Consider the following 26,689-nt stretch of genomic DNA (forward strand, 5'->3'; position numbering starts at 1 on the left):
TTGTCAATTGCTGATGGTATTCAGTTTGCAGGTGATTGTACTGTATAAGTAAATTAAGGTTCTTAGCAGCAGCATCATCATCGTCATCACTGGCTGCTCCGTGCCGCAAATTGAGAAGCCTGCACAATCCTCAGTTAATATCCTCGTCTTGATATGCCTAATATCCATTTTAAAAGAGTTTGATTTACCAAAACTCCTTTCTGCTTTTACTCAGTCTGTTCGTGTGAGAGCCAAAAGAAAAAATATCAAGAAATACTTAAGAGTCTTCATCCCGGCGAAATTAAAGTACCGCTAATTTTACAATAATTATGTGATATCTTGAAATAGATAATCGAAATGTGGAACAAGAGCGCCCTAGACAATATTATTTTACATGAGAAACCGTTATCACGACTCACTTATCTGCTTTCGATTTCGAGCCATTTTGAAAATCGGCATTTATTTTCGCGTTTCTAAACAGCTGAAAACGGAAAGCCACTAGGTGACTTGTGATAACGGTACCTCACGCAAAATAATATTGTCTAGGGCGCTCTTGTTCCATATTTCAATTATCTTTTATCTATTTGAAGATATCACATAATTACTGTAAAATTAGCGGTATTTTAATTTCGCCAGGATGAAGACTCTTAACAGATCACCATCAATTTTAACTAGGAGGTACAGGGTAAAAAGTTACGAATCGAGGTCGCTGATGAAGGTGGTTCATCCATCTGATCTCAAGATATAGACAATAAAATAATATGATTCCTATGTACATAAAATACCCCCTTGTAGTATGCAACCTAGACGTGCATGAATGTTAGGTTGGTTGCATGCTAGTCAGTAACTTCCAATCTAACCAAACTCCTTCACGTAATGAGCAGATGACACTGCTGCTTGTTAAATATCACCTATCAATTGATACATTTTTCTTCTTCTCCATCTTTTATCTCCACCATATCTTCTATAATGTCTTAAGAATACCAATGAATTATAGAGGAAATATAATCGAAGTCCTAATAGTTGACGTTTGGAAAGAGAAAACAAACTTTGAGGAGATCGAATGTGAACAAAATCGATGTTTATCATTCAATAGATTGTTTCCCTTAACGATTTTCAAGGTTTAAATTTTGTTGACAGAAATCAAATATTATAATCTAATTTTCACATTTTCGACATTGTTTATTCTATGTTGCTTTCAATTTATTCTCAAATAATGTCCTTACTAGTTTCTTTCTATGTTTTTAATTACTTCTAGCGTTCTTTTTCCTTCCATATGATTTCCCGTATTTCCTCATTCTTTCAGTTTCTTCCAGCAATATTCTCAATTCTTTCCCACATTTAGAGACCACAAGTCGGTTTTCATCCTTTGCTTTTGCGAAGTATTCATGCTTCAGTTACGTAAAGTAAATGCTCCACATGGTACATCTAATGAATATTTTTCTTAACTGTTTTTACTTCAAAGGTACTTAAAATACTCTTTTAATCTTCCTAAACTTTTCTTTACCCATTACTTTTCGTGCTTCAAGTTTCATGTTCAAATTTCATGTTTTAATTAATAATTAGTACTATCTATGTACCAATGATCGGTCATTTCTTCTACTTTCTTCTCTCCAACTTCTATAATTGATGCAGGAGATGCGTTCCAATTGCCAATGCCTTTACTTTTTTAATGTTTATTTTAATTCCATATTCTTCAGGTTTTTTTTTCTTAATTTTTCTATGATTATGTTAATTTTCGATTCATATATTGTGACGAAAACCGTATTATTTGCAAATCGTATAGATCTAGCATTTTCTATCTTCTACCGAAATATGTAGTTCTTTCTTTACAATTAATTCTACATTGCACTTTTACATGTACATTGTACTTTTAAATAACACTTCATTTGGTTAATAATGCTAACACCACTTGACATTTAGAAATTCATTACCAGAATTTTCAAACTGCTTTCTGTACGAAAAAAATATAAATTCTAAATTCAGTCACTAATTAATAAAGTAATGAGACTGCCAAGTAATTCTGTCACTTGAAGATTCCGTAGATTTATCGCCGCTGAAGCAGAACCTTACAATTGAATTCTGTTCTGCACCGAGAGAATGCACCTCTTGTTTCATATTATCCTCCTACCTTCTTGTTGATCCATCCAAAGGTTTCCTTAAAATTTCTGTTTAAGATTCCACCCATCCAGGGAGTATCTTCCGTATGAATAACGTGTCTCATCCATCTTAAACATTTTGATGTTATTATCCATATGGTATTCGGTTATCTGTAATGAAATTAATATACATAATTAAATCTATTATGAACAAACATAGATTTATTAATAAAAATAGTGTGAAAAGTATTAGTGAAGTGTGTTGAGCATCCAAATTTGAGTCGAGATCACGAAACACTTTTCGCCCACATTTGCACACAAAATGATATATTATTACAATAAAGACCAAAAGGACAACAAAGTTACGTTACATTACCTTCTTTTTTTATGTTAAAATGTAGAGAGACAAGCATAGTTTAAAGGAAGTCTTCTTTTTGAAACACAAGAAGTATGTGGATTCATGTGCATGAATAAGTGTGTGTGTGTGTGCTAATCCGACCTTGAGCTGTGAAAGAGTTCCCAGGTAGAAATAAAAAAGAAATTGCCTTGCGGCAAATGGTAAGGAAGGTGTGTTTGTGTTGAGTATGTTGGTGGATGACCCTACGCTTCGGTGGGTTCCACTACCACAGTTGGAGCGGATGAGTTGCCGATATTGCCACGCCAAGAATGCCGCGCAACGAAGTGCTGAATGGATTCTTAGTTAGTGTGTGATGTACTGTTCTTAAAATAAAGAACATGTGCTGGGAATTACTCGATACACAATAGACCTAATTTCCTAGTTAGGTTCTGTCAGCACTGGAAAGTAATTTACGTGTAAACAGTTTTGTGGTCAACATTGAACCGAATCATTAATTTGTTTTAATGTGCTGGTGTCATCGTCTTTTTCTTGATCGTTTGTACGTGGGACCACCGGTTAAGTAATCTGTGGTGTGATTATGTAACGTAAAGAAGATTGGAATTCTCTCCTTTTTTTGTTATTCATCATTTTAAAAATTAAACCTGTACATTAAAAAAAAGAAAAACGTCATTGTGAAACAAAACAATTAAAATCAGCTGGTGTGTATTCTATTTATATTTTTGCTATAAAGCAAGTTGTGAACTGTTGTAACTAGGATAAGTGATCTAAGTGAAAGGATTGGAACTAACATAAGAGCAAATGTTGTAGAGGTCTTAACAAGCGAAACTGGTTTTTGTGCGCACGATAGAATCTCTCACCTGAAATATTTTAAGTTCTTCACTGTGTTATAAAACCAATATACTTATTCGTGTTGACAATTCGCATTGACAAAAATTACATGAGATTATGTACATGATATATTTTCTTTCCAATGTCATTTTCTACATAACGATAGTCCATCTTTAAAAAAAAAAAAAATCTTGAGGAATATAAGCACAGACTGAGTACTAACACAGACTATTAACCAACTGCTATGAAGTGGAGAAAAAGAATATATGTCAATTGATCGATATGTTTTTTTTAATAGAAATTTAATTATGTATTTGGTCAGTTATATTCAGCACAGCTTAAACGGATGTCTGTGAAATTATTTTCCTTTTTTTTTTTTTTTTTTGTTGTTGACTTTTTTATATTTATATGCAGTATATTCTGTCGATATATTTCATTAGCAAAACCGTTGAAGTGAAAAAATAACTAAACGGACGTATAAATTGTTTCTATTTTTTTATTGATATTTTTTCTAAAATAATATTTCCTTTCAATCCAAGATATAAATAAAACCTTAAAAGGAAAAGAAAAGGAGTTTATAGAGGCCAAGAGACCAGATAAATTATTGATGAGCGGATAACAGTCATAAAATATATTTTTGTTTTATTAAACTTGATATAGGCGGTTTGTTTTATGCTTTGTATTGAAATTCCAATACACTGATGACATTTGAGATGTTATTTCAAACATCAGACGTAATTTCATCAAAACCATGAGCTAATATTATTATCCTAAAACACATTCAAGTTTGATTCTTTTTTTAAAATACTAAAAGAAATCTATAAGAGATCATTGAAGAGTCAATCTGATGTGTAATTAACAGAACAAATATTTCTAAAGTACTTGAAGAGGTTCTTTATACATTAACAAAAATAATGGTCAAAAGACAAACTACATTTTAAGAACCAACTGCTATATTAGGTGATTAAAATTCCAAATGCATATGAAGTGTGCAAAATACTAAAGAAACAAAAAAAAATCATTAGTATTAGCAAATCTTTTACAAGAACTCACTTGACCTTTATATACGGAACTAATCGGCAGGTGGAGTTTTTACAGGTGACCACTATGATCTCTTTCACAATGTGCTGAATACGTGATTCTGTGAAGTGACTGTGTGAGAACTATTTGTTCATAACTTCCCATAATATATCTTGTGTATTGTGAATGCAAGAAAGAAGGTGAATTTGGTTTGTGCTCGAATAAAAGCAAGAGGGAGTCTCAGGCGCGCTTAAGAAAGAAACCTGCACCTAAGAGAAAGAAAAAGACAAGTTCCCAGTCGAGCTTGCCGCAGCTGCGTGAATATGTGTGTAAGTGTGTGTGCAACTTTACTCGCAAGACAGACAGAGAAAGTCCTCTTTTCTTAACTTGACTGATTCAGTCAGTCAGTCTGATTTGACTGACCCAGTCACGTATATTATTCACTCCACAGAAGAAAAAAACACGCATGTATATGTGAACGACATGAGGAACAAGTGTATGTAGTGAACTCAACATCATCGTAATAATCATGATCATTATTATGATCATTGGCTCTATTAGGCACTACTTGACACCTGGCCAATAAGGACATGTGGCGCCATTGTCATAATAATCTTTTGACATGATCATTGGCACCGGTTCGTTGGCTACGACATGGAAAACAATATACTTTTTTTTTTTTTTTTTTTTAAATATTTGTGTGTTGTGTACTTGTGTACCGTGATGCTGGTAGTTTATCCTAACTGTCATCTTTGCATTCCAAAAACACGTGGAAGAATGTGTTTCCTCTTGTGTCAGTGGTGAACGACGGTGGTTGTGTCTTTTTCTTTCTTTCTTTTTTTTTTCAACACACGAAAATCTTTCTTCTGTTCTAATCTCTTGCTGAATGACACTGCATTAACTGTTCATTTCCACGATGGCTACGTACCAGGATTTGGAATTTGAGTGGTCCATGTTGTGTCAAGATTGTCCGGATTGTTGGACTGATTCAGGTGAGTACTTATTGCTAAATAATTTATAATAGTCATAATAGTTTAAACCTTTCATAAAAATTTACACACTAAAATACATAACAAACATCTTAAATGATATGAATTTGGAGCTCGACACTCCCTGCCCCCTTTCTTGATGAAATTCTGCGTACGGTACTGGTTATTATTACTCAGGCCCGTATCCAGGAGGGGTCTAGGGGGACCGCCCCCCTAAATTTTTGCTGGCCCCCTCTAAAATTTTCATGGTAGGCTTGCAAATGAACTATAATATGGTGATGAACTATAATATTGTTGGATCGCCCCCCCTAACTTCAGCCGGGCCCCCCTTAAATTTCTGGGCTGGCTACCGGCCTGTTACTACTGTATTAATAATAATACTTAGACACGTTAATTTTGAACGCTAAAAAAATCTACAACTATGTTGGTCATCACTATTTCAAAGTTCATTAATTTTTTTTCATGAAATATTCCTAGCAAACGTGAAACAAAGATTGCTCTTGTTAAAGTATATTTCAGTTATTAAGTAAGTGGTCTAAATTGAAAATCGTAACGTAGCGTAATTTAAAGATGTATGTGATACGATATCACGGTTGAAATCTAAGCTTTAAAATGAAACTCACTTACCATCGATCAGGTCTTGGATACAAAATATAGAGTTCCTTGTAGTCTTTATAGTAACACTTTCTCCTTTTCCTCCTTTCTGAGGGGCACGATGTCTCAGTGATAGAACACCCATTCCTGGTGTGAGAGGTCTCTGAATCGATTCTAGGTCATGTGAGTTTGTTTGTACTGGGTAACATTGTGTCCGTGATTTTTTTCGGGGTTCTCTCATTTTCCTCTCATTCCACCAATTATTTCATAATCATTCCGTTTCTTAATTCTTCGTCTCCTTTATCCTAAAGGACATAATCTTGGGAAGTTAAATCACAAATTTCATATCTTCCTCCTCCCCCTTTCGTTGTTGAAACAGAGACAAGAAGGAATGTCGTCAATACACAGTGAAATTTTGTTTGGTCACTATAGAAAATATATTGGCCAACTTATCAACTTATTGAATAATAATAACTTAATAGTTCATTGCTTTATGTATATGCTTCCGTAAGTAAGTGGGCAAGTAAGGAACTGACCAACTTAACTACTAATTCTTTCGTACTTCACCGCTGTGGCTATTATAGATCCACATGAGTCGAGCTTGGCCGGACTGCTTAATCTTCAGGTTGGGCCGGGCTCGGGCCGATTAATTGTTGTTCTTTAATAATTATTGACTTTCGTTAAACGATATTGGAATAAAGTAAAACGTTGAAGTCTGTGTGCACGCAAGTAGAGTGAAAGATTATAAACAATGCAATATTTACAATTGGTGTTACTTGGCAGTGGCTTTCTTATTGGGCAGGGCCGAGCTTAGCCAAAAACCTCTAAAACTTTCCGAATCCTAGCTGAGGTGGGCCTAGTTATATTCTGGCTGGGTTGGGCTTGGGCCGAAGAATTCGTCTCTTTTGGCTACATTTATCGATTAAATGTATATTGATTAATTTCAAGCTAGTAGCCTCCCCTCACACTCAGATGTTCGTTAAAAATATACAGATTTCATTAAAAATAAATAAATAAATAAAATAAATAAAACCCGAAGTTGACCACATTCTTAAATTGCCCATGTATCTTCGGAATCATATTTGTATAGTATATAGCCATGTTTCTTACCACATAAGTTGATGTCGCATATTGTAGAAAAGTGTTTATTAAAGCAACTTTCATTCTACATGAAAAAGAAATGCCATTTTAAAATTTGACAGAGAAAACACGGCTTTTATCAGGCTTGTAAATCTGTGCATATAAATTCCAGAAAAAATTGCACTAATAAAATTATTTATTTTAAAGAATTTCATATTCAGATAATTTCAGATCGACTTTTTCATCAATCATTCACTCCAACGCCTTTGAAATATTTATATTGATTAGAATTCCTTTTAACATTGAGACGTAGACCAGAAGCTTAAATTACTACTCAGATTTGTACATAATCTTAATACGCAACAAAATCAAATCTAAAACTACTGCGCATGAATAGTTTTATTTTATTTTATTTTATTTTATTTTTTTAAAGAATTTATCATTGGCTATTTAGAGTTACTGCTTAAGCAGTAAGTGGCTTTGTACTTAATCAAGATTTGAATTATGCTACTATATGGAAAAGAAACCGAATCTGCTCCGATGTTATATCATTTTTGCTTTTCTTTTCTTTAAGACCTTAAACAATATCGATGCTGTAATGAACAAGAACACACTATTAAAATGAGTTACAAACAACTACTCAGATTATATCTTACATATTTTCTCTGTAAGGTTTAAACCTGGTAGGTTTAAGGCTAAACCACGCAATCGAAAGCAAGCTAATTAGCAATTAATCTGTGGAGAGTTCTATAGTTAATCTCGAAAAAAAAAATATTACTTTCCGAGTGAACTTCAATCTGCAAATTATTTTTTAAACTTTGATTCATAAAGCTTACAGCTCTAAACAGAATTGCAGCTACTATACGATATTTTGAATTTTATTGAATTCGTACATGAAAGACAGTTTACTATGAACATTTTTTTTGTTTCGTGTTTACTAAGGAACAGTATGAATATTGATTACATCAGCAAAATTTCCCGGACTTTCAAAGAATTTTTGTTCAGTATACATGATTTGATGGCAAGCACAGTTGCTGAAATATTTGGTATTTATGAGAGATTTAGTTCCAATCTGTTATTTTGTTTATACGAAGTTTGTGTAAAAGCAGGTGGTACGTATATTACACCGCTTAGGCATATGGCAATGTAAGAACTTGTAACCAAAATATAATGATAATATACAAATATACGGTATATATAATACAAATATATAATTTTGTATTTTGTCGAAATACGTAAACATGACCATAGTCACTAGGTAACTATATTTACTCAAATTAAATAGGCATAATAAACACAACTAATTAATTTATTCTCATAAACCACCATAGGTTCTCATAAACCAATGCTGTAAGAAAACTTCAATCAATTTCCCTTTGTATCGAAACTTCAATTGCTTAACATGCACATCATAGTATGCATTTCCGAGTTCTATTATACCATCTTAAATGCATAATTATAACATATATGAAAAACCTTAATTATGATATTTACATTCGCCCATTTTGACAACAAGTTCAGACATCACAACAAACATATTTTCCGCCAACTTGACGTAACTGATCTTTTAAATTCTCAGCACTTCAATACGTAACTGATAATACTGAAATATTTTGTTAGTCAAGCAATCCATGTTTAGGAATTGCAAATATAGTTTTTTATGTCTTCTTTGCTTCACTCTTTATGAAAAAAGCTTTTTGAGTAACATCATCTTTTAAACTTATGGAAGGAGGAAACACAAGAGCCAAGTTTGTAAGTATAACAGTTTTACCCTTTTTACCAATTAAATTTGAGAACAACTTAAGAGAACCTTGGCAGAAATCCATATCTTTTGACAACTTTATGGAGCAATGAATTTCTTGTCAAAAGATATAAAAGTTCTCAAGAGTTATTTTTTCTTTTGCTGTAAGAAAACTTCTGTTCTTAATAATTTTACTATCTCACTAGAGAGTAGGACGTTCTCTACTGCGTTTTGTTAGGTACGCTGCTGTAGAAAAAAGGATTTTCTTAATGGAACTTTGGACAAGTACCATAAGCTTGTAAAGTTACTGTAAAATATACTTCACAGAAATCTAAATAATTCTTATTAATATTAAACATCGCTAGATGAACAGTTTTCGTTGTTTCTTCGCAATCTAGACTCAAATGCCAAGACCAGCTATTCTAACGGTAGTTTGTTAGTTTTTTCGTCAGTCCCATGAAAGGAATGCTAAGGTGATACATTTGAATATCATTTCCTTCTGAGGTGGCTCCTTCCGAGTTTTTCCTACTTCCCGTTGCTCTGTTTTCAATGTAAAATGGCTTCAAGTTTGCATCTTGAATTTTTTTTTAATGAGAGTAAATTTAAACAAAATAAAATATTTTGATTAGTTAAATCAAATATTTTTTGAAATAAAATTAATAACATTGTATTACTACAGTAGCACATTATATAGACCCTATAAGCAGTTGTTGAACTTCAATTGAACATATAACTTAATTTTTGGATACACCAGCGTCAGATCTTATCAACAATCCTGACTGAATTTGCTTGGTAGAGAATCGAGTCCAGTTGATGCTCTGTTTCCGTGGCGATTAACTTAGGGCTTCATGAAGTTATTTACTTAGATTCTGTTGTGCATCAAATTTATTTTCCATCCATTATTTGTTTTCTATATCAGTAAATAACACCCTGTATACAGATTATTTCAAGCACATTTTATCAGATTTCTTGTAGTGGCCTAATCACATTGAAAATGAGAATCGAGCCAAGAGATTTTTTTTTTTAAAATCTCATACCATATTAGGTGGCATTTGATGAATGAAAGGTTTAGTGAAGTGAGGTAATCGATAGAAGGACATTTTATTGCATTGTTAACCTTCTTTCTTCTATACAAGAGTTCCAATAGCGTCATCTGGTAGAGCTAAAGGAACGTAAAGCTACTTTTCCCACCGGATTTACCCGTACTTTCGACCGCCATATTATCTCACTAATAACTTCCAAGCAAATGGACCATCTTGGATTCAATTCTCAGAAAAGTTACAGAGCGTTACATTTACACTTTACGAAAGAAAATGATATCAGGGCAGATCTTCTACCACTTTTACAATACATATTTCTGACTTGTCTAAAGTACACATGTTGGAAGAAACTCTTGAACACTCGCTATATCTATCAAAATGTATTTTTAAAATCTGTAAATAAATTACATTATGCAGAAAGAACCAACCAACAAAAACTGGAAAAATCGTAGATACATCATGATAGTAGTAGAAAGAACGGTTTTGTTGTCATAATTGATCTAAATCATATGTACAATTTAAACACGTCCTTCTTTGTGGTCCCATGTTTTCGGCTAAGGCACATGTTTTCGGTACGCAGGGAGAGTCCTGGGATCATGTCTCCGTTGAGGATCTTACCTCGAATAAAAATTCGAATAGTTCAGAGTACTTTAAGGTAAAATTCATGTTCTACAGATTTCGTATATTTTTTAAAGAAAACAAATTCAAATAATAAGATTTTCCTTATTAAATTTCCCCTGTTTGAAGTAATAAGGAATTTGTGACTGTTCTATCCTTAATGAATAGTCTAACTTGTAGGTGAACAGTTACTATATTACATTGTCTTAGTGAAGAACACGTTCTATCCGCCCATCACTAATCTCAAATGTTTTACCATGCTTCTTTTCAATTATTTTCAACATGTGAAAATCCAAAGTAGTGGTTGTTCTTTCTATACGAAATGAACTGAACCTTGGATTCTTTACAGCACACACTTTACATTTCAAAATTTTCCATATGGCATAGTCAATAGGGTAGAATATAGTGCACATTGCATAGTTCTTCCTCAAGATTCATTTTTGGAGAATGTGTTAACCAATTGCAGGTACACAATTTACGCATAATAAAGTAATTAAAAAACAAATTCACTGTTGGTTCCAGACTTTATATACTATCTTATACATTTAAAAAGAGTAGTATAGTTTGAAAAAGAAATATACCATAAAGTTAGAAAAAAATATGTAATTAGATTTATTTGATACTCACTTCCTTTTAAACAGAGGTGTTTTTATCTGAAATGATTCAAATTTATTCGTATCTCCCTATAACTGAGTATTGGTAGTTATTCAATGGTAGTAGAATGCAAGTCGGTGGAAATCAGTGAAATTATTCTAATTTTCTAGTATCGTAGGTCTATAAACTAAACTAATAGAAACTTCATGAGGTAAAGCTCTGACGGTGATTTGAAGTGGAATATCAGCTCATCCTATCGCCATTGTTGCTAGTTTTCACCGATAGAGTCTATCCCCCTATTGTCCTCACGATAGTGTGTCAAAGCTGTACTGCTACTATTTGGTCCATCCTAATAATCGCGGACATATACTTATGGAGTTCGATAAATCAACATTCTTGCTTCGTTGAGATAGATCAAGACGAAAACGTAGGGGTCTTTAATCGAAGGTCATTATATTTCTTCACGATAATACCAGCCTCCAGACAGCTAACGAAAGTTTGTTCTTTAAAAATTTTAACATCCCACTATTATGCACCGAGGCTAAGGGAGACGGTGATGATGATAATAAACGAAATGATTGAATGAAGAAAGTGAGAGGAATCTGGAAACCTACGCATACGGTGTTTGTCCACCACAAACCTCACTTGCGGAAGCTAAGATCAAACCAGGGATAAACGAAAGTATTTACATATCCAGCTTACAGTTCTGGTATATCTCCATACAATTTCCATTTGTTTAGGGAGTTGAAAAAATGTTTGAAACTGAAAAAGGAAAGAGAGTAGCGTTGCTTTTCGAACAGACAGTCACAGAAACTCTTCAACCTACTCGCCAGTCGCCTTGTACCATAATGGGAAATGTGCATTGCGAATGACAAAAAGGAAATTTCTTTCTTTCTACAGTATTAACCTGCACAGGTGACTGACTTTTCTGATAACTAAATTTTGGTCTACGTGAAGTCCGTATTTAGGAAGAAATTAAACATGAGATAATTAGCCTAAGTTTGAACACTGCTTACATTATAGTAAGTCATAAACAACTTTAAAATTTTATTTAATAACACGTAATTTAAGATGGGGTAAGTTCACGTTTTGTTGCTGACCAATTGCAGCCCCAAATTATCACAAAGTATCAAGAAAAATGCCATATCACTTCAATATCCAGAAAATTTTACGGAAGTAAATTGTTTCGATATCACATTATCTCTATGTGTAGAAATTTGCAAATTTAACCCTTTCTAATCATTAATCAACTTCAATCCTAAGCGATGAGATAATTTGAAAGCCTTGAATAAAGAAATTCGTAATGCACCAAAATCGAATAATTTTTGCTTTCGAGCGACAATAGGAGAGATGAAACTGTGGTGATCGTGAAAGAAAATTCGGATTCGAGATTTCATTTGATTTTCATGGCCCCTACAAGCCAAAAAAATATATTTTTGGATGTTTATCCATCCGTTCGTCCTGATGTAAATGTGTTTGCTCGTCTAGGGGTCGAATTGTTCGATGTATCCGCACCAAATTCTAAACTTGAAATATTTATAAGAATTTCCAGTTTTTAAAAAGAAATTTCTACCTTGAAAATTAAGGGTAGTTATTTGAAGGATGAATTTTTTTTTAAATATATTATTTTCTCGAAAACGGCTCTAACGATTTTGTTTATATTTCATACATCAATATTTCATTAGCAGCCCTATAGTGTAGTATAAGTCGTTTAGGCGGATTTTCCTTGGATGATTTTCTCGAGGACTACTCAGGCAATTTCGTTCATATTTCATAAACAAGTGCTCCATTAAGAAGCCTAGAATATGGTATAAATAATTTCTTATTTTAAAAGTCACAAGGGGTAGTTTACTCTTGTAGGTATTTCCTTCAATAACGTTTTCCGATATTGCCTATTATTCATTTTGTTTATGTTTCGCCAATAAACGTTTCCGTGATAACTGTAGCATTAAGAAGTGAGAGCCAGAAAGTTCATTGCGGTGGCCCTACCTTTTACTTTATCACGAAAGTTATCGTGGAAAGTTGTTTTGTTATCACATTATACGAAGGTTAGAACTTTAATACTGGCAACGCTGCTGTATACAACGGAAACAGTTATTATTATTATTATTATTATTATTATTATTATTATTATTATTATTATTATTATTATTATTATTATTATTATTATGCTTATGCTTATATAGCCTAGCAAAAAGTGACTTGATCGCTGGTTCAGTAGGAATTATAGCTACAAATAAGGAAAGAATTCCTAGAAATTATTGATTCTCGATGAACTGTTGTAAACATTTTATATAACTTCCTGCAATTTCTGCATCTCAAACGTCAAGTCATTGCTGTCGAGCATATATGACCTATACCTAACCTATCTCATAGCAAATGATGTCTCTTTTACAACGCCACGCGCATGCGCCATGACGAGAAGTATAGAATCCTGTATGAACAGGACAGGCAGTCTAAATCTGTATATCCAATGTTAAGTCCGTGCCAGAATTACAGTTCATTTTTGTAACATAATCGGTGGCAACTGGTATGATCATTTCTGCATACACCTCCCATCACATGATAGGAAAACGCTTGGCAGCAAGGAATTCAACCTTTGACTGATTTGCACTCCTTGAGACCGAGAAGTGCTCCTTCATCCAATATACTATCTAGTAGAGATGCAAAATGTCGGCTTTTCTTTTTGAACACAGTTTATTTTTTAAATAAAAAGCTGTTTAAAAAGAGAGAGAGGGAGAGAGAGAGAGAGAGAGAGAGAGAAACGGAAATTTTCGCTATAACTTTTTTGTATGATTTTTTTTCTTGCATTTCTACTCTTCAGTCTTAAACTCTTGTGACTGGAAATGCATTCCCAAGATGAAAGAGTCACTTCGTTATTCTTCATTCCGAAGTAACTGTTTTTAAAATATTCCAGAGATTCTCCATACAATTGACCATTCCACTTGAACCGTCACCAAAACAGCCACTGTTGCATGTATACTATGATTTCCACATATTTGTCAACGTTTTGTACAGAAAACTAGAGGTTGTTACTGCACAGAGAAAAATCCGTTCTCCGGACAGCGGTATATTGTACAAATATACAGTATCCTCTTGCTTACTATTGAAATCAGTACTGAGTATACGTTATCCGTATGCTACATAGGCACTGCCCTTAGATGTTACACCATGCCGTTGCAGGATGTCTGATATCTAACAGTTTTCCGTATATCACATGCATATACTTATATTACCTTCGTCAGCTATATGTTATATACGTCCATTTGTATGTGAGATCCTGACCGCCTACATTGTTTCATACAGAAAGTATGTATAGATGGAACACTTATACAGAAAGTATTATAAAACATGCGTTTTCAGTTATACGTCTGCTGTACGTTGTCCAAAAACTACAGGAATTACGCATGTAATCTATCTTTTTAAGTTCGCCACCTACATTTTTTCTCGGTATGGTTGTTACTATTGTATTAATAATAATCCACACGTTAATTTTGGAAACTAAAAAAGAAAAAAAGTTGGGCGTGAATGCGTGTATCTTTAGCAAAAGCTATTTCGAAGTTCATCAAATTTTGTTCACGAAATATTCCTAACAAACATGGAACAGATTGTCCTTGTTAAAGCATATTTCAGTTGTTAAGAAAGTAAATTGAAAATCGTAATGTAAAGTAATTTAAAGATGTGTGTTATGCCATATCACGGTTGAATTCTAAGGTTGAAGATGAAATTCACTCACCATGGATCAGGTCTTGATATAGAATATTGAGTTGCTTGTATTGTAGCCTTCTGGTTAACAGCCTCAATAAATGCTTTCTATATTTATATTGTAGGTAGATAAAGGTGTTCTTCGTAATCCCGGGCATAAAATATCTTTAGCTTCAAAAACTGAGATTTATTTTATGCATAAATCCAATATGACTAAAGCTGGAGGTTACATGAGGTACAGAAAAATGTTTCAGAGATATTTAATTTCTGTTTCACTTTTAAATAAATATGATGGTGTCACTATTACAGTCTAACTCTCGGATATATATGAGCAAATGGTTAACTTAAGGGTGGATTTTATCTTCTGATTCTTCATGAATTTCAACCCCAGAAAGCAAGTTTATTTCTTAAGTTTCAGCAAAAACACACTCTAAATTTAAATTAAATAGGATAGATTGTAGATACACAATAACAGACACATACAAAAAACGTACTAATCAAGACAAGTGGAAGAAACTCCCTTACACTTGCTTGAACATGGACATACTATTCATTGAAGAAAAAGTAAAATTTTACTCAATTGATTATTTATTAGTCGTTATATAGTTTTAGATTAGGGCATATCTTTTAATTGCAATTGTGATATTAATCTAAAAAAGAAGGAATAAAAGTGATTCTAGCACCAGAGATGATGATATGATCTCTTTGAGCTATTAATTAGCGTAGATAATCAAAGGCGTGAAATAAATGCTATTAAGCATATAATCACTATTTCAGAAATCTTACCCATTTATCTTTTGAATAAACCACACTTAAGGTTTTGGATGAGAACTTTTCCAACACGCGCCTTTTGCAATGATAAACTTCACTTGTATAGACAGTCAACACGCTACCACACATCTGCTACCATATATATATATATATATATATATATATATATATATATATATATATATATAGAGAGAGAGAGAGAGAGAGAGAGAGAGAGAGAGAGAGATGGAGAACATGTAAAATTATATTTAATTGATTATTAGGTATTATATACTTACAAAATGCTTTCCAAGCACTAACATACAAAAGATGTTAGTGATATGGTAATGTAAATGCTAAAAAGGTGTGATTTTTCTGCACCGCATAAAACCTTTGATGGAATGCGAGGGAAAGTTAAGAAAAATATAAAATCTGTGAGATTACTATCGTTTTTTCAATGTAAATGTGTTTGCTGATTTTATTACAGATAGGGTCTACTCATACAAAAGGTAACTTCTACACTGCAACAAATACGGAAACTACTTTTAGACACAGTAGGACCCAGTACACATTACCAACACTCTTTGAACACCTCCAGATGACACATATTCACCCCTTGTAGATACTATGTTGTCCAAATATGACCCAGATGCATGTACAAAATGTTCAAAATGTATATCATCACTTTGTTTTAGAACTGTTTGCCAAGAAGAAGTGTTTTAAATATATCATACTAGATACCAAGAGCGCCGATTTCTCTGTAAGTTTGAGGGGGCTCATTCAGATGCAGAAGACATATATGATTATTATAACACAAATTGCATTCAAATTATGCCAAATATTGTATATTCATAGATACAATGCGAGAGGGCCCACATGAACTTTGGGAGACCCGGGCCCCCATGGCCCCCCAAGATCGGCGTCCTTGCTAGATACTTTTTTCAGAGAATGAAAGCTTTTGGACATGCGAAGCACACTTTATAAACACACACTTGATACATTTTCCCTCAACGTTTGTTTATTAGAAATCTCTTAAATATCGCATTTCGTGCCTTTATGTTCAACAATTGAATAAAATTAATATTAAAATAATAATAAGATTTGTTTGTTTGTTTGTTTACCTTGTTCCCCCTTATGATATCAATCAGTTCCATAAACGTCATAATGAACGACCTATTCTGTATAATGAACTCCCTCGTGGCTACGTGGATAGCGTACGCGCTTTGGCGTAGGAGAGACCAGGTTCAATTGCCGGTGGGAGCTCATGTCGTTCGGACCCAACGTGTCGGTGTCCGTCCACGTCTTATGTAACCTCGCTGGTGGACGGGACGCTAAACTCAAATCTAACTAATTATTCTGTCTAATAATCCGGAATGTATATTCTTTCTAATGAGGAAAGAATTATCGAAATTAGTTGAGTAGTTTTGAAGATTATTGAGATCAACGTAGAAACCTGAGACGCACAGCATTGGGAGAGGAGTATGAGAGAGCTGTGCCATATTGTCTAGACCAGCGGTTTCCAAACTTTTCTGTCTTTTACAACTGCTTTATAAACTTTTTTTCATAGATTATACCCCTCTATTTCGATAAATCATTTTCAAATAACAATTACCCTCACATGTATTATGACTTAAGAAACTCCAAATAGAAGTTTGGAAGAAAAAGACTTGGGGTATGAAAATTGATGGGAAAAGAGTTGTGAGCTGTTTTGATATTTCGAACTTCTTCATTTGTTTTAACACTTTCAAATCTAACAATTATATATATTGTTTACGCTGAAAGAAAAGGTTATGGTGCTTTGTCTGCAATTACTAGTAATTTACCACGTACTTATAATCAGTCCGGCACTTGCCTCAGATTCGGAACTGCTTACCTAAATTGAAGACGTTAAAATAAATTATACAGTTCATGCTAATTTGAACTGAACTCTGAGTTTCACATAAATAATGAACGTAGTAATAGGCTAAAGAGGACAAGGTGGAGTTTACATGTTTCACAAGAAGAAGTGACTAAAACAATAAGAGACGTTTTGTCATCATATACTATATCACTAGTTCTCAAACTTGTTGTTATTGCGACCCACATTAAATAATAAAAAGTATTTTGTGACCCATCTACTTTTATTCAAATATACAATTACATTTTATATAATGGTGGTGCATTTCCAAGCAATTAAATTTTGTAAATCGTATCTCTAATTCCAGTTCGTTCTGTCCGTATGAGTAATTAACATGACATTTATTTGGGAATGTTCTAAATACTCCGAGCGACCATCAATGTTACAAAGTAGAGCTCGATGCCTAAATTTTAATAAATCAAAATTTAGTTGGTCACCTCACTTTCAAACTAAATTGTAATGTAAATCTATGAATACAGTAGCCCTGTCGATACGAGAATATCAGTCGGTGACGATAGAGCAAGTGTAGCATAAATTTATTTCTCAATAACTGGATCATATGAATTTGTACGAATGCGCAAAAAGGGTTAAAGCATTTCCGTAGAAAGATAACACAGAGCTAACACTATTCCCGACGCAGTGCCCTACCCCGTGACAGATTTTGATTCACCCACTCTTTTTCCATCCTAACCCAGCATCTCTACTGACTGTACAACAGGGCAGGACTCTTCACCTCATTAACAAACGCTTCCAATTTTCATTTTCTGAATAGTGCTTCACAACATATGTTTCTGCATAAAAATAAAGTTTTCATAATTAAACGGAAAAACTTTTCGCGGCCCACCTAAAAATAGGCCGCGACCCACATTTTGAGAAGCACTATAGTATATAGTTTTCAAGGGCAATTAGCCTTGCACCAAGCCATTTTGTAAACATATTGTGAGTGCTACAGAAGTTAAGTTCAAAAGGTCGTGATTCTATATGTTCTTTTTCCCCTTCATCATCTCATCGTCTATCGTACAACAGATCGTGTAATTTTAATTTTGTGAATTTAACTTGAGAAGTGATCTCAACGGCACTTTTCCTCACGTATTCACTATAATTTTCAAGAATATTCTTTTTCTTTTTGCGAAGGAAAGAAGATGAAAATGATGGCGATGATTTTATACTGTCCGTATAATTGAAAAAAAAAAAAAACTTAACTCGTCTCATAAAAATGCACCGGAAATGCTATACTGCAACATTAATTTGCCGGTCACGAGAAAAAAATATATAAAGGGACCAAATCTCACGAATCACTTTTACCCTCTCCCCCTTTTATCTTAAAACCTAAAGAAAGAAGGAAAACTTTGGCTACTTTCATTTTTGCTCACTTTTAACGTAAAAAAGAAAGGATAGAAAAAGCAACCAATAATAGACAGGCACACCGAATTGGGAAGTTTATTTTTGCGAGAAACACGAAAAAGGCAAGTGTTAAGAATTACTCCAACTACAAAACAAGGCATCTCTCAACCAAACTTAAAAGTTACAGAATTTCGCTTTTAAAAGAAGAAAGAAATAGAGGAGGAAGAAGAAATTAGAACTCTTGCACAGAGTGATTGCCTATTAATGCATTTCATGCACTCAATTTTCTCGGCAAGAAACGTGTTTTTATGAAGCATTCAAAAACAAGCTTTCATTTTTCAAGTGCGTGCTTAAGAAGTGACACTTGTCCATCTTTTTTTTCTTCATGTGCTCCAAATAGGAAGTAAGTGATTCTAACAGTCCCAAGAAGTTAATCAAAATTAAATATCACTATGTATTAATTACCCCAAATAAAAGCTAATGAAATACGTAATAGCTATAAATTGAATTGTTTATGAATACTAATGTTACTAATATAATGGAATAATATTATTTTTATAATTTCATTATGCAGTGCTATATTTGTTATCAAGTTTGAGTATTAGTAATTATATACAGTGAAACCTGTCTTTAGCGGAATCGAGCGGGACTTGCAAAAATTTCCGTTAAAGTCAGGTTTCCGTTTAGTGGAGGTAAATCTTTTCTTTCTTTTTTTAAAATACATGCTTAAAAAGGGGCATACTGAGAAAATATATTGCTGTACGTACATTGTTCGATTACAGTACTTCTTTCTTCTACGAATAAGTACACAAAAAAGTTAAAATAAATACAAAATATGCTTTGCAGAAGTTTTCTTTATTTTTCTAATAGCCAAGCAGGGTTTTCTGTGTACATTGCTGCTTGGCTGCTTGACTTTCCGCATATATTTTAGCCTGAGAAATTATACAAAGTGAATCAGAATCATTTTTTCGTAAGGCAAATTTTTGCAGTTCCTTTAAACTTCTGAGTGAATCTTGATATGTATTTATTCTACACTCTTCTTGGAACTCGGTATCGTATTCCTCTTCTTCCTCTATCTCGTTTTCTTCTCTCCGACATTTCGTATGATTCTTGACCAAGTTGCGGGGATTAGGGACAATTTGTGGGGGTGAATATGAGTAGTGGTTGGGGAAGGTCAACACTTTCCAGAAATATTTAACAAAAGAACGAACATTTTATCGCAGATAGTGTAATGTTTATGTCCCACAGAATGTCTAAACATCTTCTAAACGCTGTAGTCCGAAACTCAGAATTTTCCGTTAAATGTTTATTTTTCTTTCCGTTGTCCGCGTAACACAGTTTCCGCTTAATGAAGGGAGTTTTATACGTTTTGTTCTTCAAAATTCATGGGACCGTAAAATATTTCAGTTTAAGACAGTTTTCCGTTTAATAAAGGGTCCGTTGAAGACAGGTTTTACTGTATATATATATATATATATATATATATATATATATATATATATATATATATATATATATATATATATATATATATATATATTAAATCTTTTTTTGTTTATTTTTATCACAAAATACTTGAACAGATACACAATTTGCGATAAAACATGCTTCGTTCAGAACAGGAAGCAATAAAGTCAAATTACCAAGCTTCTGAGAAGAAAAAACATAAAGTTTGCACGGTACACTTATGGACAAAGAGACATAAAGTTTGTATGGTAAGTTTAAGTACATGGAAAAAGATACATAAAGTTTGCACGGTATGCTTAAGTACATGGAAAAAAGAGACAAAGTTTGCACGATAAGCTTAAGTACATGAAAAAGAGAAATTTTGTACGGTACGCTTAAGGACATGGAAAAAGACAACATTTGTACGGTAAGCTTAAGTACATGGAAAAAGAAACAAAGTTTATACGGTACGCTTAAGTAATGGAAAAAGAGAGATAAAGTTTGTACGGTAAGCTTAAGTACATGGAGAAAGAGACATACAGTTAGTACGGTAAGCTTACGTACATGGAAAATATATCACTGTGCTTTACGTTATAAGAATTATTTACAATATCTGGACATGAATCTTTTAAGCCCTGAAAGGAAGATGAAATGTATCCAAAACGACAAAATAATAATAATAATAATAAAAGATTCCTTGTGCACTAAACGCTACATATGTTGACTTCTATCACTTCGAAATTACGGAAAATGAGGAATCTCTGTGTTCGATTTGAGGAATCGTTTTGTGTTATTATCTTGATGTGTCGAGCAATATAGAGCATACTCTCGTCAATTCGAACTTGTATAATTCGAAGAAATGGTTCATTCTCCTTGAAAATTATATTGAAATCAGTGTTAAGAAATGTGGATAAATCAAACTTTTGAACCTTCTATCTGGATAATTCAAATGAATATGTACACTATAAAAATATTTAGTGCTGGGCAGATTACAAACAGGCGAACGCAGTTTCAACTGGTTTTCAGTTATTCAGAAGAAGCTACATTAAAGAATAACACAAAAGTGCAATCAGTTTGATTATAATAAAGAAGACGAAGACGAAATAGGCAATGAAGTGAAGAAACAGCGCGTGTCAAACTCATCTGAAGTTTCCGAAATGGTTAAAAATTTAAAAACATCGGTTGAATATTAACGAATTGTTATTAATGATGTGTTTCACATAATGAATAAAATTGAAGATTTTGTTTGCCGTGTAAAGCAATCAAAATCAAAACAAATAAAAATCACAAACTTTTAAAAATGAGATCGGATAATTAAGGTTATTATTCGTATATGTATATAAATTCATTATATGTGATAATGTACTTGAATGAGTTTCCCATGGTAATGTGGGTTAATTTATGTGCGAATAAATGTCATTTATTTGTTTGCAGTATTGGAACACGCAAATAGTATTATATTTTTCATAATTTTGCTTGCTTGATTTTTGGATATTTAAAATATTTGAAAATTCAAATTTTTTCTCTTTCTTTCGACTGCGAATTAAAATGAGTCCGCTGTATATGAAAATTAATATATAAGTTTACTTATAGATATAACGAAAGGCAACCTAGAGTTTTTAAAATTATGGGAATTACAAATCTTATATATGATGCATTTCATAAATAATAAAACCAAAGAATCCTTGTTAATCATTAAATACCCTACTCGTATTTCTCTGGAAGGTTTCTCTGTACTTGCGAGAAAAGTGCGTAACAATACTCAGTACCTCGGCAATAGAGAAAGAACTCTTAACTGTTCTACCACATGTTGTGTGTAATTACCAGTTTTCCTCTTCGCCGGATATAATGTCGGAACGTTGCATAACGTGAGCAGTAAACAGCCTTCACCTTTTGTATACAAGAAGTATAGACAACAGTCTGCAAGGGAAGGAAGGAAGAAGAAATTGTTCGAATCCACGCTAAAAGAAAATACTACAATATCAACAAGATAGCGACCTTCATTTGTCTTTGAAAACTACGTAACCGTGAATATTTTGTTGATAACTACTGTATGTGAATTTTGTTCTCAAAGGAAAAAGAAGTCCGCTAAAAATAAAATTAATTATCGCATGGATTTTTGCGTGAATCTCTGTGCAATATTTATGAAGACATAAAAAATATATTTAATGTTATCAAATACAAATTTAAATACTGGTAAGAACAACAAATTATGCTGCCTGAAACGCCTAGAAGGAAATTAAAAGAAACACAACGAAATGAAGGAATGATAAAGCAAATTCTCACAGTAAAAACGAGATAACCATAACTAAAATCCTGCAAATCATTATGTCTTCAAGGATCGAAAACCTATTGTCAAGTCGCAATAGATACTGCAAACTGCAATCCATTACTTGAAATAATGCAAAGTAATATTCATAATCATCAATATTGCATTAGCAATTACGAAAATTCTAAATATAACTAAAATATGATACAAGACAAACAAGATATAGTGGTAAACAATATGTCATCTACTCAAATTGACAAATTATTGAAAAATTAACTTTTGTCGTCAGGTAATACCTAGACATACGAAAATATCTCTTTAGTAAGTTCTTCTAAGTTTATTGATTAACTATAATGTGATGTTGATTCATGCTCCTTGCTACTCGTTGTTTCTTTGGATTGATTTCCTAAGTCAACTTGATGGTGTTTTAAAGTAAAAAGCGTCAGTGAAATATGCATATGAGCCACAAACAAGAAGACATGAGCAACCTCAGATAGAATCAAAGGTAGATCATTTAGCAATCCCAGAATAACTGTTGTAATTCTAAAATGTTGATTTTACAGGTAAACCAAGTATATACGTATATTAATTACTGTATAGAAAACGTTTCTTATACAAATGAAAGTTATAACATGTTAAAAATTTAAAATTTGAAATCTATTTTTGAATTTGAACAGCAACCAAGTAATTATACAAAATAGAAATAGCATAAACCCTTGTTTATATTTCTTGCTTATGTAACTCTTTCTTCTTCATTTTCTTTTGTGTCTCTGCTCTCTTCATCAGCTTCATATTCCTCCCCAACTTTTCACTTCTCTTCCCTTGTTTTCCCCATTTGTCTAAGCTAGAAACATCTTTCTTAATCAGACTTTCTTCTTTAGGAAATCTTCAACTTAATTCATCTGCTAGACTCCTCCGGTACAAACTATTCTACTTTGTTACTCATCGTACATTTTTCCTCTTTTCGTACATTTCTTCCATGTCATCATATCCTTCATCTTCTTTTGTCAACCATTTCATTTTATTTTTCCAGAGTTATAAGTCAGTTTTCATTAGGTCACCTTCATAATTGGCATAAATTGACATTGTTTTGTTTAGGCTTACTACTTCAACTTCTCTTGGCAAAGCTATGCTCCATCAACATCTGTCCATGCCATATCTTCTTGGGAAGTACCTTCTTCTTGTATGTGATTTTCCACCTGCTGACTGCCCCACTTTAGTTAAATGTAGCCAGTGGCGTATTTACGATTTTGTTTCGGGAGGGGCTTTACTAACTTTATTCCTGGAAATGCGAAGATTCTCCAAGACATTTCATTTACTTTAATATAGTAAATAGAATTTCGGAAGGGGGGCTTAAGCCCGGAACCCCACCCCTAAATACGCCACTGAATGCAACTGTTAAAATTTTAATTACAGTAGTTTAAGCCTTGAATAACAAAACGGTATGGGCCTTATGCAGAGTCATTCCGTCACGTTATTAGTGTCATACTAAAGAGTTCAAATAACATATGCTTCTTGCAGTAGTCAGGCCTTTAGTATGAGGCTAATCATACTTCAGGACGATTCTGCATAAAGCGGTATATGATTAGGCCTAAACTATCGCGATTAGCCTATTAATGTAAACTCCTAATCAACATCACTTTTATACTAGACTCTCTATATGTTTAATTGTGTATCTTCAATACACTAAGTATAAACATCATTAAACATACATGCTCGTCGTAGCCTCTGCTACTCTTTATATTCATTGTTTTATAATCTCCTTTCTTCCTTCTTAACCATTGATAGTTATAAGGGTTATGAGGTACCACCTAGGCCAAGTTCTCTACGTGAGTAAGTTTGTTAAAAAGTAAAATATTGCATTATGCAGAAAAATTCATCACAGCTGCGCTGCAACCAATATGATATAGACATATGTCTGAGTCTACAGGTACAAATGTGAAAGTTGAAATAGTCTTAATGGTTAATATAACATGTTAATCATAGCACTAAATAAAATTAAAGTAAACTATATATCATAAAGGAATACCCAAATGAAGAAAAAGTATCTTAATATACCAGATTAATTATTTTTTTTTTTTTAATGAAAGAATAGTGAGTTGAAAAGCTCTTGAATTAGATCATCGCCATCTTGGCGTTGAAGTTGTTTTATAATCACAAATACATCTAATAAATTCATTAAAACAATCACTTCTTTTATTATGCTTTACGAGAACCAATTGTCTTTAGTAGTTGCTATCAGTTTTCTAGGCACATTCTGCCCATTTCAATATTTGTTATATAATTCCCTCAACAGAGTCTTAATCTGAAGATGGGATTTGATCAACACTGACTGATAGAAAAGTCAAATATCTTATATTGTATTTACGAATTTCTAACTTTCAGGAAGCAATTATATTGCCTAAGTATTTTGCTTATTTTTACGCATATGCTCTACTAGCAGAATATGCGTTCTTTGGGCATGAAGAATAAGGTTTGTGGAAAATATTTAAAAATATATATATTTGTGTTCTGGTTTCAAAATACTTGTTGATAAAAGAGTACAAGTTGGATTTCACTGGAGTTATGTAAATATTTACCCTCATTTTCCCCCTTAGAAGTAAAATTTCATAGCACTCCAATTTATTGTCAGCCTATGGATACATGGGGAATATTCATACAGAATTTCTAAATCCTAACCCAAATAGTTTCGAAGATCTGGAACACACATACATACACACACACACACACACATATATATATATATATATATATATATATATATATATATATATATATATATATATATATATATATATATATATATATATATATATATAACTTCCAAGCCTCTTTTCCCTTTTAAGGATTGCATCTCGTAAAATTTCGTGTTATCTGCAGCCCACAAAGAGAATATTTCAGCAAAGTTTAAAGCTCCACGACTAATAGTTTCGGAGACCTGCAGAATGGCACAAATTCAAGTCAGTTTAGAGGTCAGATATCACAGAATTCCATCTTATCAGTTTATGAGGAATATTTATACAAAATTTCAAGGTGTAAGGCCTAACAGGTTCCGAGCTCTGGTGATGAGTGGGTTAATGGTTTTAATCTTTTATGTATTCCTAGATCAACAAACTCAAAATTAGTGCAAAATTATTCTGTCATAGAATTATGGTCTTGTCGAAAATTTATACTGAAAGCATGGATATTGCCAGAAAGTTTTTATATATGTGCAAACTTATTTACATATCTGACTTTTGAGAATATTTTTATCCTTTAAATGTTAATTTTATTACAAATAAATAACTCACAGATGGTACACACTACTAACCTAAGAAGGAATATTGCAGAAATATCTGATAATCTTTAACAAACCTCATTACATAATAACAGCATTTTAATGAGGTAATTAACTTGTTCAAGTTCCACTATATGAGAGAAAGAGAACCACTTCACACTAAGTTTAATGCTGTGGTTGCAAATATTGTATGAAAATGTTAATATCTTGGTATATGGAAGAAAATACTTACAACATTACAAGTTTTGTGTCATGACACTTCAGTCTAGTACTAGTTAGTTACCAGGCTGAACCATTACCTGATATAATATATATTTTAGTGCAATTGAGATTTCAATATTTAATACAAAAAATAATTCTGTTGGAAAACTTGAATTATTTATGGCTAAACCGAATTAGACTGAGATACTTCAATACGAGGAACATGGCATCGATTTCCCGTGAAAGTACATGTGTTTCGATTTCACTTTAAGCTGTATGTAGGTCCAGAGCTGTCCCGATGATTTTCAGGGTTTTGAGTGAAATTAAAATGTGAGATCATTGATGTAAGTGAGAATTCCACATTATAAATTATGAAATAAATTATTTTGCGCCAATTTTGACTTTTTTCAAATCAATAACAGTAACATCCCACTATGCAACACTTCTTGAGATTAATATAGTATAAGTTGTAAAAATGTCTTACGAAATGATTACATTTCTAAATATTTTGAATCCGAAGAAGAATGAATTACAAGTACTTGTTACTTTCTTAACTTTATCCTTGGGCCGCAGTAGCTCAGTGGTAGGTTTCCTTGGTTCGATACCACCGTGTGCGTTTGTTTTCTCGGAGTTTTCCAAATTTCTCCCACTTTCTTCATTCCACCATTTCATTCATTTCCCATTACCATCGTCTGCTTTAGCCTAGCCGGCATAATCGTGGGACGTAAAACTTAAAAGATTTCATTTCATCTCATCTCGTAGCCCTATCCTCCTATATCGCGGGACTATATCCTCCTATACCCGGGGCGACTGGGTAGGTCCGTCTCTCATATAGCCTCGACAGTGAAGAGGAACTACAA

At 32.9% G+C, this 26,689-nt stretch overlaps 1 protein-coding gene across 3 annotated transcripts in view; it reads left to right on the top strand.

Annotated features, from left to right (window-relative positions):
- Positions 1–26,689, top strand: part of LOC145680542 (uncharacterized) — a 410,979-nt gene that overhangs the window by 114,699 nt on the left and 269,591 nt on the right. The window contains exon 1 of one of the 3 annotated variants that reach the window (XM_081751163.1): positions 5,126–5,276. The exons of the other annotated variants lie outside the window; for them this stretch is intronic. Coding sequence (XP_081607289.1) covers positions 5,201–5,276 — 76 coding nt within the window. The 5' untranslated portion in view covers positions 5,126–5,200. Of the gene's footprint in view, positions 1–5,125; positions 5,277–26,689 lie in introns of those variants that run through there. 3 annotated transcript variants of the gene reach the window in all.

The sequence above is a fragment of the Thermobia domestica genome, chromosome 3, assembly GCF_964235325.1.
Source record: "Thermobia domestica chromosome 3, izTheDome1.hap1.1, whole genome shotgun sequence".
Taxonomy (NCBI): Eukaryota; Metazoa; Arthropoda; class Insecta; order Zygentoma; family Lepismatidae; genus Thermobia; species Thermobia domestica.